The sequence below is a fragment of the Notechis scutatus genome, chromosome 1, assembly GCF_049901735.1.
Source record: "Notechis scutatus isolate UNSWTSFEM ecotype Mainland chromosome 1, rNotScu1.2, whole genome shotgun sequence".
Classification (NCBI taxonomy): domain Eukaryota; kingdom Metazoa; phylum Chordata; class Lepidosauria; order Squamata; family Elapidae; genus Notechis; species Notechis scutatus.
Window position 1 is genome coordinate 234,601,259 of NC_142009.1, and position 19,775 is coordinate 234,621,033.

At 35.3% G+C, this 19,775-nt stretch overlaps 1 protein-coding gene across 9 annotated transcripts in view; it reads left to right on the forward strand.

The window, feature by feature from the left end:
* The window catches only part of CPT1A (carnitine palmitoyltransferase 1A), a 51,033-nt gene that overhangs the window by 14,641 nt on the left and 16,617 nt on the right, over positions 1–19,775 (forward strand). For 6 of the 9 annotated variants that reach the window (XM_087950717.1, XM_087950715.1, XM_087950719.1 and 3 more), the window contains exons 4-11: positions 769–908; positions 2,261–2,432; positions 6,425–6,526; positions 7,301–7,438; positions 9,306–9,383; positions 10,689–10,796; positions 12,900–12,987; positions 17,304–17,499. In XM_087950717.1, the coding sequence (XP_087806843.1) occupies positions 769–908; positions 2,261–2,432; positions 6,425–6,526; positions 7,301–7,438; positions 9,306–9,383; positions 10,689–10,796; positions 12,900–12,987; positions 17,304–17,499 (1,022 nt within the window). Of the gene's footprint in view, positions 1–768; positions 909–2,260; positions 2,433–6,424; positions 6,527–7,300; positions 7,439–9,305; positions 9,384–10,688; positions 10,797–12,899; positions 12,988–13,771; positions 13,857–17,303; positions 17,500–19,775 lie in introns of all 9 variants that reach the window. The other 3 variants (XM_087950720.1, XM_087950721.1, XM_026668171.2) reach the window with 1 other exon arrangement.

The window sequence follows — 19,775 nt, forward strand, 5'->3', positions numbered from 1 at the left end:
TTAAATCTTTGTCATCTATTAATAAGGTATGAAAAAATTATGGACAATCCCATCTCTTCAGTTTTAAATTCTGTGAAAGAAAAATGAAACTCTAGAAATAATTAGGATGCTTCAAGTTTTTTAAAAAATTCCCTATGTATCTCTATATTTGTTTACCTTTATATTACGGTCTGACAACCATTGGTATTTTTCTTACCTTCGTTCCACTGAGATTTTTGCTTCATACTATCCATTAAATGACTTTTTTAGCTGATAGAAAACATTTTCTATAATATCATTTTGGGTGTCTGAAAGTTGAGTCATGGCAACTGGACTTGTTCCAGTTCACAAACGTCTCAAGCCAACAACAAAAGACATCCAATTGCCAGTGAATCTTCATTGACTTCATTTTGGAGGGTCTGTTTTTCATGGCATTATATATATATCCATACCTTTGGTGATTTGGCTCACAATTATGTAGATTGCAGCTTCCCTGCTATTGGTTTTTTTTTTTTTTTTTTGTAAATTTCAAAACTGCCAACTATCTAGTATTGCAATATTCATCCATTTCCATTGCCTCGATGCCCTTTTTCTTCCAATTCCAATAAATATTTTTGCTAACAATGTATAATATAGATCTCTAAAGAAGGCAAATACTGCAAGGCACGCTGCATCCATATGGTAATGTCTTCCAATGTGCTGGGTCCATTCTTTGAAAGTTTCTTTTGAGAATGTAAATTGATGGTTTCAAAAACAAGAAAATAAAGTATAGATATCTTCTATTTCCAGAATGGTATAATCACAGGAGTCTATCCTGCTAGCCCATCCAGTTGGCTCATTGTTGTCGTAGGAGTAATGTCAACTATGTATGCAAAAATAGATCCTTCACTGGGATTAATAGCTAAAATCAACCGGACTCTGGATACAACGTAAGTAAACTTCTGGACCTGATTTGTCAGTATCAGTTAGTCTTTTTGACCATTGCTAGGGATGCTGAAGCATTCAAAATTTTGGTTTAGAATAGAGGTGTCCTCAACTTACAACCTTTCATTTAGAGACTGTTTGAAATTAGGATGGCACTGAAAGAGGGATCTTATGACCTGTATCCAAAGTTACAGCCACTGCAGTGCCTCTGTGAACATGTAAACAAAATTTGGGTGCTTGTTACAGTCAATTATACATTCTTCTGTATCCAACCTGTTCCCCCCCCCCTCTTTTTCTCTCCTGCAGAGCAGAAAAATGGAAGAAAGGGGTTGCAAGAATGTAAGCTGTTTTACACATTGAAAACAGTGTGATTGTGCTGGCAACCTGAAGCTGGAAGCCACGGGCACATTACACAAACAGCTTACAGCATTTTCTTAAAATCTCTTTCTCTCTCATTTCTCTGCGTGGGAGAAGAGGCCGGAGTAAAAAGTGATTTCTATAAGCACTCTCTCCTTTGCCTGGCCCCTTTCCCACTGCCAAGGTGATGGCATTTGCTCTTGATGCATAGAAGACAAGATATCTTGATATTTCTTTCTCTTTGCTCTCTCTTCTCTTGATGGAAATAGGAAGAGGAAAAAAGCAAGCAATATCTGTATCAGTCTTTTTTTCCTCCCCCTCCCACAGAGCAGAGAGATTGGAGAGGAAGATACTTAAAAAGAGTACTGTTAAATTTTGACTCTTTGTCTAAATGTCTGTCCTTATTGCCCCCCAAAATTTGAGCCAGTGGTAGATAAAACCATTCACATTCCTACCATTCACATTCCTTCATTTTTGGATATAGACACTGAAATATTTTAATGGATTTGTGAAGATAGTCATGGCGGCTTTTTCTCCTTAATTTTTAAAAATCACTGTCAATGATTAGAATTAAGGTCTGGGCATTATGTTTGCTGTATATTTCAATGGACGGATACATTATGTTTGCTGTATACCTCCATTGAAAAATAATTGTATTATCTCAATACAATTTTTCTAGAAGTATTGAAAAAAGCATAATCAAAACTTTGCTCTGATACCATTTTTAAATATAAAAAAGAGAAAAATGTTTTTGAATAAGTATTCTCTGAAAACCAATAGAACTACCTTTCAGTCTATAGACTGGAAGTCATCCCACCCCACTGTTGTCTTCACACCTCTTGGAATAATATATTTTTAATTACCAGTGGGTGAGGTTTGCAATTTTTACCCTTAATAAGAGTTCTTTTTTTGATGACAAATCTTTCTTAGTATATCATGGTTTTAAAATTCTGAAATTGTTGACTGTTGCTTTAATTTCCTCTCATTCTTTTTTTAACAGTGGTTATATGTCCAATCAAACACAGAATATTGTCAGTGGGATTCTGTTTGGGACAGGGCTATGGGTGACTCTTATTTTCTCAATGCGCTACTCTTTGAAGTTGCTGCTTTCATACCATGGTTGGATGTTTCAAGAGCATGGAAAACTTTCTACAGGAACCAAGATATGGATGGTAAGGTAATTTTAACATATTCTTGAAAGTGACATTGATATAACCTTACCTTACTATAACCACTATTTGAGGATTTGTTTTCAGAATGGCAGAATGTTTAAAATATGTATTTTTTGTTATTTATTTATTATATATTAATTGGATTTATATGACCATCCATTTAACCATAGAAAATTTGGGTGGATAGTGCCACATTTCAATGGACGGATACATTATGTTTGCTGTATACCTCCATTGAAAAATAATTGTATTATCTCAATACAATTTTTCTAGAAGTATTGGAAAATTTTATAATTAAATTAATCATAGTTTTTCCCAGGGGGTTAGGGGTTTTTATATTGTGGAATTTTAATGGTGTAAGCCACCCAGAGTTCACCATGTGTGACTTGGGAAGTCATATAAATGTGTTTCATAAGTACATAAATTAACAATTTTGTAATTTAGGAGTGCAGTATGTATTATTGATTAGCTAGAGATAGTCCTTGACTTCCAACCATAATTGAGCCTGCAGTGATAGTTGTAAAGTGATCAATGTGATTTTATGACCTTTTTTTTCGCAGTGGTTATTAAGAGAATGCCATGGTGGTTAAGGGGATCCATTCTTCACTTCGGGCATGTTTTTGCCAGAAACTAAAAGTAAATGCCGATTTTTGGTGAAAAAAATATAATTCATGGTAACATGACTTGGGGCAGGCAAACAGCCATAAATGTGGACTGACTGTTAACGACCCAAAATGTGCTTACATTACCATAGGGGGTGGGCTCCATCAGAAGTTCAGAATCAAGTCATAAGTACTTTTTTGGGAGATCCAGCATAACTTTAAACAGTTCTAAGCAAGTGGTCATAAATAAAAGACTACCTGTATTGTAAACCAGCTTTTTTGCTGTAAAGTATACCAGATCTATTTATCTATATACTACTAAAACTCCTGTGTGTTGGTTTGTAACCTTCAATTAGGCAAAACAGTAGCTCATAGGGCAAGAATTTTTGAATCAATGTTCATCAGATGGGCTAACTTAACAGAAAGCTTCAAAAAACCATTACTCCCATGGAATTGAAATTTAGAAAAGTTGTGGCCTCTTTGGTGTCACTGCGCTGCTGCACAGTCAGCTGCGGTCACATGATTGTAATTTCCAATACTTCCTGCCAGCTTCCCACAAGTCAGTGAGGAAGCCATTGGGAAGTGGGAACTCTTCTAAGGTGATGACAGCACCATATACCTCAGGTGATTCAAAGTTGGTCAATTGTGTAATTTCTGACTATATTTTTCAGAAACCTGTAGTTGCATGGTGTAAGAAGATGGGAAGTGCAGATCCCTACCCTCTTTCCTAAATCCCTTTGACTTCTGCACCCAGTCAGCTGCTTCAAGTCCTGATCTTAACAACATTGGGTGGTGAGGGAAAGCTGGCAAAATAGGATTCGCTGGGGGATTCCGGCAGTCAATGGTTACATCCCCTTTCTCCCTGGAGGGGGAGAGTCCCTTGAGGACATGCTGGGATGGGATCAAGGATGCAGTTTTCCTTGCAGTCTGCAACTCCTTTTGTTCCGCTTCCCTCTAGCAGGCAGTTGCACAGGTCAGCTGAGGTGATAGAAGAGGAGAGGAAGAGCTTCATTGGAGCTCTGATGAGGGGAAGAGAAACCGCACCAACTTACATTATATGTGGAAGGAAGAATGTCCTAATGGGTCATGGGTTGTCTACTAGGAACTTCAATCATATAGCATGGACTTAGAAATATTTATATAGCAGGATTATATGCAATTACCTCCTATGGTTCATACAACTTACCGTTTGTGTTTATTGGTGGAATATAAACAGAATATATATGAAAGTAACTAAAATTTTAAATACTGTACTTCTGTGAATAATTTAAAAAGCAGTTGCATACTAAATGTTTGATAGTTTACTTCAGAGATAATTTCAAGACTTTTTCATTTGAATACAGGCTGTATCTGAAGGGTAAGGCCCAGAGCATTGCTTTGTCATAGCTTAATATTTACATTGGCTGAATATTTGGCATGTCCTATAGTTTTTTGCTTTAAATCTGTTTGTTTAAATAATACTATGCTTGGGCATTGTTAACAACTGTAACTAATATATTCTGCTGTTTTGATTTTTACTCCTGTATATAATCAGGAAATCATTTACCATTACTGAAATCGCAAATGTGTAGAGGAATTCAGTTGATAATTGCTTTCTTTCTATAAGAACTAAAACCCTTAAGTTTTTGAACAATATTAACATAACTGGATTTCAGATCAGATGTTCTGGATTTCCACTATTGAAATCTTGCACATTGAGGGAACACCAGGATAAGAAAATTTATTTTACTTTAAACATTAAATTGTCCTGATTATTCAAGATTTTCTCCTAATCCTTATTTCTCATATATTTTCTAATGTAGTTATTAATTATTTTCTTTTTAAAAAAGAACTTTGAGAGAGAGGTGGTTATTGTAACATGTTAATCTCTATCCTTGGAATGATGAATTTTACATTCTGCAAAATATCAGAGTGTAATTATTTTTGTGATATCTATGCTTTTAGGAGACAACTTTATAATGTCATGTTAAAGAGAATTCCTACTTGGAGGCAAAAATATCCCCCATTCAGGCAGTGCCTATTGTACTGAGCCATTGCTTTCTATGGATAAGTAGGGCAAGAAGGAGAAGTACTTCATGAACTAGAATTGAAAGTGCCATGACATATTTTTCAGATATTTGTATTGATGAATATTGTCTATATTTGTATTGATGAATATTGTCTATATGAACAGATATAAGCAAATAGAGTAAAAACTCCCCTACTGTGATAAAATGGAAAACTAAAACATCTTCTGAGCAGTCTATAGATTATTTAACATTATTCAGAATTTTGGTGTGACCTGCAGGGGGATCTGCCTGTTGGGCATTTCCTTCTGCATGTATCAGACAGGAACTATACAAAGACCCAGTCTACCGCTTTCTCTTATGATTTGGTGATACTGTTTCTCTCCTTACGACATGTCAGTCAATCAGCATAAACCAAAATGGCCATTGAAGGAAGGCAGCAAAAACCAAAAAGATGGTAGCATGCCCATAGCACCTGAAATTGGTCAGATCATCATGATTAGTGCAGATCAAGCTTATAGAAGGACTTGTAATGGAAGTGGAAGTGGAAAATGGTACTTCAACATCAGATTAGAAAAATTCAAACTAAACTGGCTTTGCCTTTGGCTTGGGGATGAGAGGAAAGCTGTGTCAAGCTGATGTGTTCTTCAAGAATTAGTGAGGCATATTTGAGCCAATGGTAAAAGCACATAAATGTGTCCAAAGTCTACTCCACATGCTTAGGAGTTCTTCAAAATAGACTTTAAAAAGGTTTAGGGAGAAGCAGAGCAATGAAAGAGTGGAAATTACTCACAAATTACTTACAAAACTTTCCACTGAAAGAATGTGTACTCATTCCAATATGCTATCCTTTAGCAGTTGTGCTACTAACGTTTTTTGTCTGTAAAAAAATTGAAAAGTCTTATTTATGTTGCACTGTCAGTGTGCATACTATGGATTTGATGAAGGAAAACAGGGAAATATTAGATGTAATTAAAGTTCAGTTAGAATTAGGAATTGCTCTGCACTAACCAATAATATTTTTATTAAAGAGAACAGTTTAAAAATTTAAAAACTAGATTTATAAAAGAACAGATTCGTAATTTATTCTGACCATCATCTTCAGTAAAGGAAGTACAAAGGCACAATGGCTTATTTTTGAAATTTTATGTTTCTTCCAAGTTGAAGCATATAGAAGCAGATTACAGTAAAGAGAACAATAACATATATAAAACAATATATTAGCACAATATAAAACTACATCTTGAATGTTGTTTCATGTTACATATAATGCTCTTTCTACATTAAAAGAATGGTGAGAAGAAAAATAGTTTGCCAATACTCCTTCTAGTGAAGACCCTTTTATCTAGTCTGCAAAATGTTATTTTTCCTGTTTTATTTCCAGGCACTTGTGAAACTTTTCTCTGGTCGTAAACCAATGCTGTATAGCTTTCAGACTTCACTACCACGCCTTCCTGTTCCAGCTGTAAAGAATACTGTAAATAGGGTAAGGTGAATATTTGAAACTTTTCTCCCTAGACATTTATATTGGAATGAAATGTTAATTTTGATTTGCTTCATCTAAAGACTTCTACCAGGGGGAAAGAACCTTCCCAAACTTAATATGGTATTTTGTTAATTTCAGATATAAATAGAGTTGTAATTATTATTTGATCTATTCACTGATTATGCTTTTTGCATTGTATTTATACTGTTAAAGACCAGTTATCCAAGTGTTCAAATGTCCAGGTGTATGTTTGACAGAGAGTGAGTGAGAGAGTAATTCAGCTATCTAGAATATCTGTTATAAAATAATGCTCAAGATGTTTTGAAGTTGATAGATGTATTTTTTCCTACTGAAAATGATCCAAATGAATTGTCCATGGACTAAATGCCTGTGACTCAAGCTAAAGGAAATCCAGTTCAAAAAATAGCTTAGCATTCAATGCTGAAGGTCAAACTTGGTCTACTTCTGCAGGTATTATGGCTAGGTTAAGCAAAAGAAACCAATTACCATGGTCCAGAATTGGGAAACTAACTTAAAATCAGTCACTATCTAAGTTTTAAGCCACAATTGAAACCACAGTTTTAAATTAACTAATTCCATATTATAGTTTTCCATCTTGATATACTTGGAAATAATACAAATATGTGTTGCTGTAGTATGAAATTATTACTTGGAAGATTGCTTTTAGCTGTTATTTGAAGAGAGTGTGGGGAGTCATTCTTCAGATAGACCTTGACATGTTGATGCCAACTCATTTCTTCTTAATGATTTTAGTATTTAGAATCAGTGCGTCCACTTATGAATGATGAAGAATTTAAAAGAATGGAAGGTCTTGGCAAAGATTTTGCTGTAAATCTGGGACCAAAGCTGCAATGGTATCTGAAGTTAAAGTCTTGGTGGGCTACAAATTATGTAAGTAGGTAAATCAAGTGCTTTCATGAAATCATACAGTTTTAAGTTACACAAGTTTTCTTTGTTTCTGATTTTAAATTTTCCCAAAGTTACTTTGTAAAAACAAAAAACGCTTAACATTTTAGTGTGTGACATCTAGAAAGTAGAAAGTGATAATAGTCGTTTTGATGTACTTAGCCACATAAAGTGACTTCGTACTCGGAACATTGACTGATACTGTTAATGCAATTTTCACTAGGTCTCTTGTTACCAGAGTGTTGAAAACACTTAGGATGCCTAAATTAAACTTGCAAATTATTTGTTTTCTTGTTTAGTTTATTTAGATGTTTTCTAGAGAAGTCAGATGCTAACTATTCTCTAGAAGGCCATAAAAATGGAAGCCATTAATGCCTTGCTAGTCCTCCAAGGTCCCTTCCAGGTCTATTCTGATTGGTTGGTTGATTGATATATAAGCTGCTCCAAAGGAGGAAAGCAGCGGCCAAGGAAACCTGCCTCTGTTCCTCCTCCTGTTATATATTCTGATAGGAGGAGACCTTTAGCAGGCACTTCGTCTTAGTGAAGGTAATTATTTAGGTTGTCAGTCTCAGCCTAATTAACCTAAACTCTGAGCATGGAACTCTTAATCACAAAACTTTAAATAAATTTGCCAACATTTACTTTAATTCATCTCTGGCTTAGTTTCCTGGCTTGGGAGGTACCGTTTTTATATGATTTCCTGATACAACTTGAGTTCTATATCTTTTTGTTCTAAACAATTGCACTGAGTAAAAACAAACAAACCCAAAATGGATTAATCATACTAGAAAAGACTGTCCCACATACAACATGTAATTGAGGGTCAGTTTGATCTTTCAGTCCTTTGTGTTATTTCCTTTAGCAAGCGTGACCACTTTTGATGAAGCTTATAGTCTAAATGTTCATTTGCTATATTCTTTTTTTGGCTGCAATATTACTTGCAAGCCAAATTGGCACTTCACAAAAATAAATCGGCACCATTATATTGTTCTGCAGTAAGCAAAAAAACCAACAACAACCCCTCCAACAACCCAGGAGCTTTCTCGGTCACTTTTCCAACAACTTTTGCCAAATATTAACCAAAACAGCATTTTCCCTTTCCCACAGGAAAAAGTAATAAGGTTAGATGAGCTTTCTTTAAAAGCTGTTGGGTGGTATATTTGAGGGGTGTAATGTCGAAGGGCTATGATACAGGGACTATATATTTAATTTTGCATGTATTGACAGCAACAAGGATTGTATTTGCACAATATTGGAAAAATGAGAACACTCCATTAGACGAGGGTGTAATTTGGAAAATATTAGACTGTACAGAGATGCATAGATTGACATTAAAAATAAAAGATAAAGAAAAGACAATATTATTCAACATGGAATAAATTGTATGAATGGTTAGAGATAAAAAGTAGAAATTGGATTAAGAAAAATTAATGCTATATGTGAATTAAATATAAAGATGGTTTAAAATTATGAATATGCTAATATAATCAACAGAATTACAAATAAGCTAATATCAAGAGAAAACTAGTTAAAATTATTGTTTTATTATTACTATTGTTACTAGTATATGTGTTAATACTCCTGTTTCTTCTTTCATTGTTTTTTATGTAAGTGATATGTCCTGACAATACACTGTATTCAAAATGTTTATGAATAAAAAAAGACATATACTAAAAAAATAGCTGTTGGATGGATATTGTTGCTTATGTAAAACCAATACAGGCAACCAAAGCAATCAAGTTATCATAATTTGTGGCTTGTTTGAGAAGGTTGAACTAATTGTATCTGAATGCCTTTTGATATTCTGTTTGGGTTTCATAAATAAATGAACCAGATCATTTCTTTGTTGTAGGTTAGTGACTGGTGGGAAGAATACATTTATCTTAGAGGACGTGGGCCTATCATGGTAAACAGTAATTACTTTGCAATGGTGAGTTCAGTTTAACCACAAATTGGCCATTTGGCTGGAATAAGATCATAACTAGTTTCCCAACTGACATGTACTTGACTGGATAATAATTTGTGTCAATATAGAAACAACAAATGTCATTATATCAATGCATCCCAATGTAAATCAATGATACCAACATCTTCTTGCAAATCCTTTTTTATCATCCTGGTTAGTCCTAGTAAATGTAGATATTTTAGGCTTAATTTCACTATGTGCTAATTTTGATCCTATGACATCAACATCTGGAAAAAGATGGAAGTATTAAAATTATTGTACGTCAAGGGTGCAGGTGCTTTTCATTCACTCATGGCAGCAGATTATATGTTAGCGCTAATAATAATGTTTTTGATTTTGGTATAAATTAGACAACCTGTGCTCCATTGGGTCATCATTTTAAAGATATTTCCTTTACCTAAACGGAGAAACAGAATGAGCAAGAGTGGGCAAAAAAGCAGTTGGAGCAGGAACTATTTTCCCCATTAATTTCCCTTCCTTTCCCAGCAGGCGAGAAGTGGCTGCTGCAGGGTGGGGGAGGGAGGGAGGGATTGTGGCTGGGAAACTATCATGGAAAATTGAAAATGAAGATTGCGTGACAGGGGCAGCATCCCAGCAGCCAGTAGCACTGAAGCCGTCACAACTTTCATTCCCTCAGGAGTCATGTGCCCTGGATTTTGAACACATTCTATGTTAGCCTATTTGAGTACCTTGGTTCAAAAATTGTTGACTGTGATGTACCAATTAAAGGTCATGACAACAAGTTTTATTATACATGGATTTTACACAGAGGTGGTATTCAGCAGGTTCTGACCGGTTCTGGAGAACCAGTAGTGGAAATTTTGAGTAGTTCAGAGAACCGGCAAATCCCACCTCTGGCTGGAGATTTTACAGTATCCTTCCCCTGCCACGCCCACCAAGCCACGCCCACAGAACCAGTAGTAAAAAAAAATTGAATCCCACCACTGATTTCACAGTATGCTTTTGCTTCAAACACTCTTTCAGAATTATCTTAGCCATAGAAGTATATTCTCCACTTTTTAGATTATGGTGATAAAAAAAGTTATCATCAAAAGTTAGAAATAGCTTATCCTCCCTTTACTTCTCATGTTTGGTATATTAGGGATGTGATTCAAGTATGCTGTTAACAGGGACCTGTAAGAAAAAAAAAACTTCCTGTATTTTGTGTGTACTTTTTTTTCCCTATTACTGCAACGATATCTGGGTATCTAAAAGGTCCTCACAAACATAATACTTTAACATCTGTTCCTACCTCTTGTCAATTTTCAGGATTTTCTGTATTTTACTCCAACTGCTGTGCAGGCAGCTAGAGCTGGCAACGCCATCCATGCTCTCTTGCTGTATAGAAGAAAACTGGATAGACAACAAATACAGCCAGTATGTAAATTTTCCAACTTTTTTGAATGCCATAAATAAGTATTATTTCTAATGACAGATTGCTGAGAGGAAAAATAAGACACCTGACTGTCAAATGTAAATATAATGTGTACATGACCTGATAAGATAAATGAAAAAAGGAGGAGGGTTGAGAAACAGAGAGTTAGGGACCAAATTAAAATTAACCGTATGAGCAAGCCAGGAAGGGTTTTTTTCCCCCAGGCTCATGTAACTAGGCTATTCTTTTTTGTTGACTTCGGATTCAGTGGGTGTTTAATCCTATTCACATAACAGCAGTAAAGTTCCAATCTTAGAATAAAGAATTTTTGAGAGATTTTTGTGTATCCCACAAAAGAGACTAGCATCTTTGTATACCTGTATTGAATAGTGACCTACTTCAAGATCAGCAACTTCATGTTTACAGGCATCATGATACTCATTGATTCAGTTTTATTTATTTATACCTCCATGTGCACACGCATGCACACACACTAAAATTGTGCCAGGCCATTTGTTCTCACAAGGCTTTGGAAGAATTAAGCCATTTAATATTTTTAACTTCTTTTAAATTAAAATGGTGTTATTTAAAAAAAAATATTTGGAGGCCTTCAGTATTATACACACACACTATAATGCTCAGTTCCTAAAAAAAGTTGATTCTGCAATACTTGTAATATTAAAAAGCTATGCATGGCAAATATCAAATAGAGTGTTGGCCTTTGGATGCCATCTTTTTTTGTAAAAGGTAGCTTCCTGCTGTTTTGTACTGATGAAGAATTGAGTATTGCTATACAGCAGGGGTGTCAAACTTGCATCGTCACGGCAGCATCATATGATGTGTATCGGGCCTTTTCTCCCCTTGCTAAACCAGGCAGGGGCGGGGCCAGCATGTGATGCATTCGGCCCACAGATTGCGAGTTTGACAGCCCTGCTTTAGAGACATGACTCTTTTACTGAACTTTCATATTTTACTATAATTCTTTCTTCATGTCTGAAATTTAGGTCTGTTTATTTCCAAAATAACAATGTGACTGTTTCAAGTATATTTCACTGTTTATTGTCATGAGCAGGTTTTTCGAGCTTCTCATAATGTAGGGTAGGCAGAAACTTGGGCTGACGAATATATTTATAGGTATGCAATGAATACAACATACGTATATTAACATGGACTGCTATATACAAATAAGTGTACGATTCAACTTCCATTTTAGCTATTCCTTTCCCAAGTGTAATCATCATGAAGTATTTTTAAATCCAGCCTAGTTTATTGTATATAACCTAACGACTTCCTCCAAATACAAGGTATCTTTGATATCATAGGAAAAAGCACTCAAGTTCTCATGTGGTTATAAGGCTATAGTTGTGCTAATGCTGCAAGTATAGGCCATATTGTGGTCAAGGCTGTGAAATATTTGGGAACTTGAAGTGGCAAAAAGGCATATTTGGGAACTCAAGTTGGCAAAAAGAAGACATAGAGCAATGATACACACTATGCTTTGTTGTATTAAGATCCCCCCCCCAAAAAAAAAAAAAAATATGGGTGTTTCTTCTATTTGTAAAATGGAAATTTGATACACAAAAATGCTGAGGTGGAAGATCTCAAATATTCAATGCATAGGATAGAATATGCAGAGAAAGAACAAATGAAGGAAGGTCTGTATGCACACATGGGTGTGCACACACACAAAATAAGTTACATTTGTATGAGGCCCTTCAGTGATCTATTTACCAATGCTGGAGCTCTCAAATTTTGCGTAATTACATAAATATTGGAAAGCAAATACTTCAATGCTACCTAAAAACTACAGGAAGAAAAGATATATTTTGAAAACTATACTTTTGAAAGATACTTCATTAACAAAAGACATCTCCAGTGGAAAGGTCACCTGGCAAACACCCTCAGTTACTAATGTCAAGTTATAAACCACATAAAACTTGTTTTCTCAAATAGGAATGACTTCTTTTCAGGTTATTGCTTCAGGTCTGAAGTGCTCTGGGGATCCTTAGATCTTCTGGTAATCTCTGTAACTTTCGCATGTTTTTTTTCTTCACAACCTAAATTATTGCTGTAAAATATAGTTGTAATGCTCATTTGCTGCATAGATTCTTCTGATGGGATCCACTGTTCCACTCTGCTCAGCTCAATGGGAGAGGATGTTTAACACCTCCCGTATTCCAGGAAATGAAACAGGTAAGAAGAACCAGCTGACAACCTGGAGCATCAGAGAATTCAATGTATAAAACAATGCCAGAATTCCCTCTTAATTCTGCTAATTACAAATCTTTATATTTACACTATGCAGAGCCTGGACATTTGCATTATTCTGATTCAAAGAGGGCAAGAGACCTTTGGGTCTAGCATGGTCACTTTAACTATATCTGCCTTCTGCTTCTTGAAGAAGTTGTGCCTTTTCCACAGCTTACAGAACACCATGTGCCTCAGGATTTTTTGGCAGCAGGATGGTTAATGTAGTTACATCTTAATATCTCTTTCGCTCAAGTAGTGGTTTTCCTGAGCCCACGTGGCTTCAGCATAAGCCTGGAAAAAGTGTCATTTCTTTAACCAGCAGTCAACAAGTACTGTAAAGTGTCCAATGCTAGGTATAAAGCTCCCTTACCTGTTTTATATTCTGATGCTAACATCCCTAACCTAAGGAAATGGAGTGAATTGTAGACTTCAAACAATGTGGAAGCTGGTGAATAAATCTGCAGTCAGTTTAAAATACTTCACTGCCTAAAAAGAAAAAAAAATTTAGCTTGCATTTCTACAAGTTTTGCTTGTAGAAAGAATTGCTGTTGGAAAATGGCTTGCTACCTACTATGGAGATTTCGTTTCGTGTGATTATTAATACTTTTGTTTCTATTTCTTTAGGTCCTCTTATTTTCAACCTCTTCTTTAATCTTCGTGACAGCTACACTTTCTCCTTATTTTGAAATCTTTGGGAGATATTTTGATTTTTCTTTTTTCCTTTCAGCTTATGATTTACAATACCGTCCCATTGTGCTCCTCTCAGTATGAACGTTTGTTCAACACTAGCCGTATACCAGGCATAGAGACAGGTACAGTTTTAGTCCTGTCAATATATTTGGCCCCTCCTTTACATTCTGTATATAGCAAGTTACTGCAATGTATGAATGCCATATTTGCTAAAGCTGTGCGCTTTTTCTTGGCAGAAATTACTATGCTTTTAACATAGTGTGATAAGAGATCCAGTTCTTAAAACTCTGTGAACCATTATCCACTCAGTAAAAAGTGGATAATTAAAGAATGAGTTAGGATGAGATATCTTAGAAATCCCAATGTGCATTCCTTAGAGATAGTGAATCATTTTTTTAAAAATAGCAGTAGCACTTAGACTTATATACCGCTTCACAATGCTTTTACAGCCTTCTCTAAGCAGTTTACAGAGTCAGCATATTGCCCTTAACAATTTGGGTCCTCATTTTACCGACCTCTGAAGGATAGAAGGTTGAGTCAACCTTGAGCCTAGTGAGATTCGATATGCCAAATTGCAGACAGCCAGCAGTCTGCATTCTAACCACTGCACCACTTTTGCCACTTTTATGCCACTATAGCTGCATTCAAACTGGTATAACTACAATAAAATTGATTACAGGCAGAAGCTTTAAAAGAGTAAAATTAATAAAGAGCTATAAAAAATTTTAAAATAACTTTAAGCATGAATCAAATGGTTCCAACAAACCTTGGTCCTGCTCTTTGAAAAAGAAGAGTTCTTGAAGGGAATATCTATTTCATTAAGAACACATTGTAATTTATGCTGTACTTTGTGCAAGATGGTCTGTGTTCCAGGATCAAACTTTCTTCTACGGAAAGAAATAAAATAAGCCAATAGAAGAGAAAATATGTAGCTCAGGACTGAATTGTGAAATCCTTTGGCTGCACAAGCCAACTAAAGCCTTCCAAACAAACTTAGTAAACCAAAAGACCCAGAAACCCAATAAAAATCCACAGGAGTCATCTGCAAATGCAGTTTAAGGACTGGACGAGCAGAACCCATGCATGAACACCAAGTAAAGTTAGAAGACACAATGGAAACTCACAATATAGGAACAGATTTAATTATACTTTTAATAGGGAAACTGAGCATCCTAGACCAAACTAAATCCAAAAATGCTAGGAAATTCCTGGAAACTTTACACTCAGACAAATCAGCCATCAATAGTACACAAATAACCCATATTTACACGCCATTCAAAAGAGACAATTAAAAAACTAATAAACAGAAAGACCAGAATAAAACCTCTCAAGCCAACACCTTGCTAATTAAGGATTAACATGAGGCAAACAATCAGAAAACAATACATCGCCCTAATTAAGAAACTACCAAGGAGAAAGCCAAGCACCCAACAAAACTGGTAGGGCAAGTTGCTATATGTAAATCGGGAGCAAACCCCACACTCAATAGCACTGATGTTACCTAGTTGGGTAATGAAACATCTGCAAGTAAGCACCAAGGATTCCACAAAAAATATTTAGGAATGAAGAGACAGTCCCAAAAACTTTAAAATCATGGAAATGTTAGGATGGCAACAGTTAAGTAAATTCAACATATTTCTATAATTAAATTATTTCAGTTGCATTAAGTTAATCATTTGAAAATATTTAATGGAGAAGAGTTGGTTTTGGTTCCCAATATTGTGCATTTACCATTAACAGTCACTACTGAAAAATACGACAGTACCGGAATCTTCTCATAATGGAGAAGCTTTTAGAATCCTCTGATCCTTGTGCCTCCTCTTTTGCCTTACACATTATAACTGAGAAAGATAATAAAATTCCCCGTAGAGCTTATGTAGAATCTTTTTAATACACATCATATCTTATATTGGTCTTAGAGGGAAGAAAACAAACACATGAAACTACATTTAAGGAACTGGAATAAGTAAAAAAGGTATTTTTCTGCAATTCCCTGATTTAACAAAAAGATATCTTTTAAAAAATTACCTTCCACAAAAGATACAAAAATAAAGACATGCATGGTAACAGTTCAAATGGTTCATGATACTTGAACTGTTGTCTTGTAAAAATCCCATATAACACTTCATAATGTGGAGTTAGTCAACATTGTGCCCATTTTTTCTAATTTTAAAGTAACTTTTTAAAAATATTCTCTCAATCACTAACGTCTTCACTAACCTTTTCTCTTTAAATCTTATTTTTCCTAAGCTTTTATTGGCATGTAACTTGATAATGAAAAGGAATAATCAAGTGCTGACCCTGAATTACAAATTATTGTGGCTTTATTTAAAAAGAATATTTATGTAAGGATGCTCCTTTTATGTGTGAGATAATGAAGTTGCTAGTTTTAATTCATTTCTCTTGAAAATGTTGATATCTGCAATATTTAAATGAGAATTATATAAAAGTTAAGTTATGGCATTTATATCTCTTGTCTATAAAGTATCAGTTTGGTAAGATGCAAACATTTTTATTTTTTGTGATATTGAGCACATTTAAATTTTAGAAGACGAAAACTAGCTTTTAGTTTGAAATAATCTGGGTAGAATAATGAACGTTAGAATATTTTTCACGATATTTAGAAAGAAACACCAAGAAGACTTATTTTGCTAGGTTTAAAGATAGTCCTTGAGTTACAACCATAATTGAGACTGCAATATATTGCGGTAATATGTTATGAGAGTCTTAAAATGAGGATCACACCATATGACCAGATCCGATTTTACAATCTATTTTGCAGCAGTTTTTAAGGGAATTCTGCTGCTGTTAACCAAACTAATTGTTGCTTGGGGCATTTTTTTGTTTTTGCTGGAAACTGGAATTTTAACATCTGTTTCTGACACAAATGTCATAAATCGCCATCATGTAACTACAGGGCACTGCAAATGGCCATAATGCAAGGCAGCCCAAGCCCCAAAATTGAGGTGGGGGACAGATTATAAACAAGGTAATTAGTCCCATTTTGGAGTCCATTGTAACTTCAAATTATCACTAAGCAATGGGTTGTAAGCTGAGGACAACCTGTATATGTGTATATTTCTAAATAAATTGCTTGTACATATGACAGTATCTCAACCTAAATATAAAATTGCCTCACTAATTATGACAATCAAGATACTTTTCACCAACATGTTGCAGGCTGGAAATTATGCAGATTACTGTACAATCCCAGCACTTTCTCATGATCTAACTTTAGGAAAAGTAGCACATACATTAAATTACATAATTGGGCACATAGAAGATAATCTTGACTCTATTTAAAAAGAAACTGTTTTTTGTCTTCTAAAACCTTTTCTAAAATATTAAGCTGCTTTTTCCTGAAATTTCTAGTAAAGAGTAAACAATTCTTATGCAATTGAATGGAAGAGTTTCGTTAATACCAGTAGCTGAGAGACCAGAGTCACCTTATCAATGAGATGGGCAGTATGTGAATTTAATAAAAAAAAATAAACATAGCTGTAATTTGTAACTGAGGATTGCAATATGTAAATTCTTGTATTATTAAATCCTACGATTTTCAATTCTAGACACTATCCAGCATTTGAAGGACAGCAAACATATTGCTGTATATCATAAAGGATGCTATTACAAAGTATGGTTGTACTATGATGGCAGACTCCTGAAACCCAGGGAGATTGAGCAACAGATACAGTGGATCCTAAATGACAAATCTGAGCCTCAGCCAGGTGAAGAGCAGTTAGCAGCTCTTACTGCTGGAGACAGGTATGAAACTTGGTAATTGTAGGTCTCTTAATTTAAAAAAAAAGATTTTGTTTTTTATTTACCTGATCTCTTCTTTACTTGTAACCAGAAGTACTGTAATCTGTTCATTCTGCCTTGATTGTTGCAATGGATTAATTGTAAAGTGAACATCTTTGGGATTTGTACCCTTCTTAGCAACACACAGTATTGCTTTTTTAACTGAAAGTTTGAATATCAGCTTTCAAGTGGTTACAATTGATTAGTATCTCTTACTTGTTAAGCTAAGAAATGGCTGAGTGTAGGCTTCAAGAGGTTTATTTTATTTATTTCAATTATTAGGTGAAGAGGATAGCAGGAATGCCACGTATTGTGTTCACAGTGGATTGGATCCAGACATACTGAACACAATACGCACAAAGTTAACATATGTAATATCACACCATCTGCTGAATTTTAGCAGTATTTCAGAATGAAAGACCATGTTAAATGGGTTTTGATGCCAAGATAAAGGGGATGCCAGGGAATTGGGGATGGTGGGATTTTGTTTGCTGTGGCCCAGCTAACATAATGTCCCGCATAGATTGTTGGGTCCAGCTTGATGTTCAAGATATGCTGTGGCCATGCTGTCAGAGGTAGTTTGAAGATGTTTATTATTGTTAGATCACCTAGTTTGGAAACAACTTCATGTATATTGTTATTTGTAGAGGCTGAAAATAAGGAGGCATTTTCTATAGTTCTTCTAATATATGTAGCCACCATAGCTGTGGTGGTAAGTGGCCCCCAATAGGTCCTAGCCCTAAAATTTGCCTCTTCTGAGTTGTTGTTACTTTGTTTTCTATGTGCATTTCTTGGAAGATGGCCATGTCTATGTTACTGTCCAGTAAAAGTTAGGGAACATGTTGGCTCTTGGATTTACTGAGTGCCTCAACATTGATTTGGCAGATTCAAGTAATATTACTGATCTCTCTTGTCATTTGAGCCCGAAAAAATCTGTGTTTTGTTTTTGTTTTCATTTCCGTGTATTTTGAGTACCAGGAAAGTCTACAGAGTAGTCTGGCTGCAGCAGTTGCTAGTTCATTTAGTTCACACTGTTATGTTATTCAGGGTGGACAATCCTGAATAGGATTACATCTTACTTGGTGTCTCCTATCGCTTCTTGGCCTTTTGGCTAAGATAAAGTATAGTATCTCCGGAGACTTTCCGTGTAAATAGGGCATAGTATGTCCCCTCAGTGTGACTACAGGATCCAGAATAGAATAGAATAGAATAGAATAGAATAGAATAAGAATAGAATAGAATAAGAATAGAATAGAATAGAATAGAATAGAATAGAACAGAACAGAATACTTTATTGGCCAAGTGTGATTGGACACACAAGGAATTTGTCTTGGTGTAAATACTCTTAGTATACATAAAGAAAAGATACATTTGTTAAGAATCAAGAATCATAACGTACAACACTTAATGATAGTCATAGGGTACAAAAAGCGATCAAATCATACTAGGAAACAGTCAATATACAAGCAACAAAGTTACAGTCCTACAATCACAAGTGGGAGGGGATGGGTGATAAGGAGTGATGAGAAGATTAATAGTAATAGTAGTGCAGACTTTGTAAATAGTTGAACAGTGTTGAGGGAATTATTTGTTTAGCAGAGTGTCTAGTTGTTCTGGTGTGAAGTGCTCTATAACGTCATTTTGAGGGAAGGAGTTGAAACAGTTTATGTCCGGGATGTGAGGGGTCTGTAAATATTTTCACAGCCCTCTTTTGGACTTGTGCAGTATACAGGTCCTCGATTGAAGGCAGGTGGGTAGTAATTGTTTTTTCTGCAGTCCTAATTATCCTCTGAAGTCTGTGTCTGTCCTGTTGGGTTGCAGAACCAAACCAGACAGTTATAGAGGTGCAGATGATAGACTCAATAATTCCTCTGTAGGACTATCAACAGCTCCTTGGGCAGTTTGAGCTTTCTGAGTTGGCGCAGAAAGAACATTCTTTGTTGTGCTTTTTTGATGATGTTTTTGATGTTAGGTGTCCATTTTAGGTCATGTGATATAGTAGAACCTAGAAATTTGAAGGTCTCTACTGTGTTGTCTAGTATTGTAAGAGGTGGTAGTATGGGAGGGTTTCTTCTAAAGTCTACCACCATTTCTATGGTTTTGAGTGTGTTCACTTCCAGATTGTTTCGGTTACACCACAAGGCAAGTTGTATAACCTCCTGTCTATCAAAATATAGATAGCATCATGACGGGCTGTAAGATGAGGTCATATACTGGTCCAGTGTCTGATTTTTTTTAAT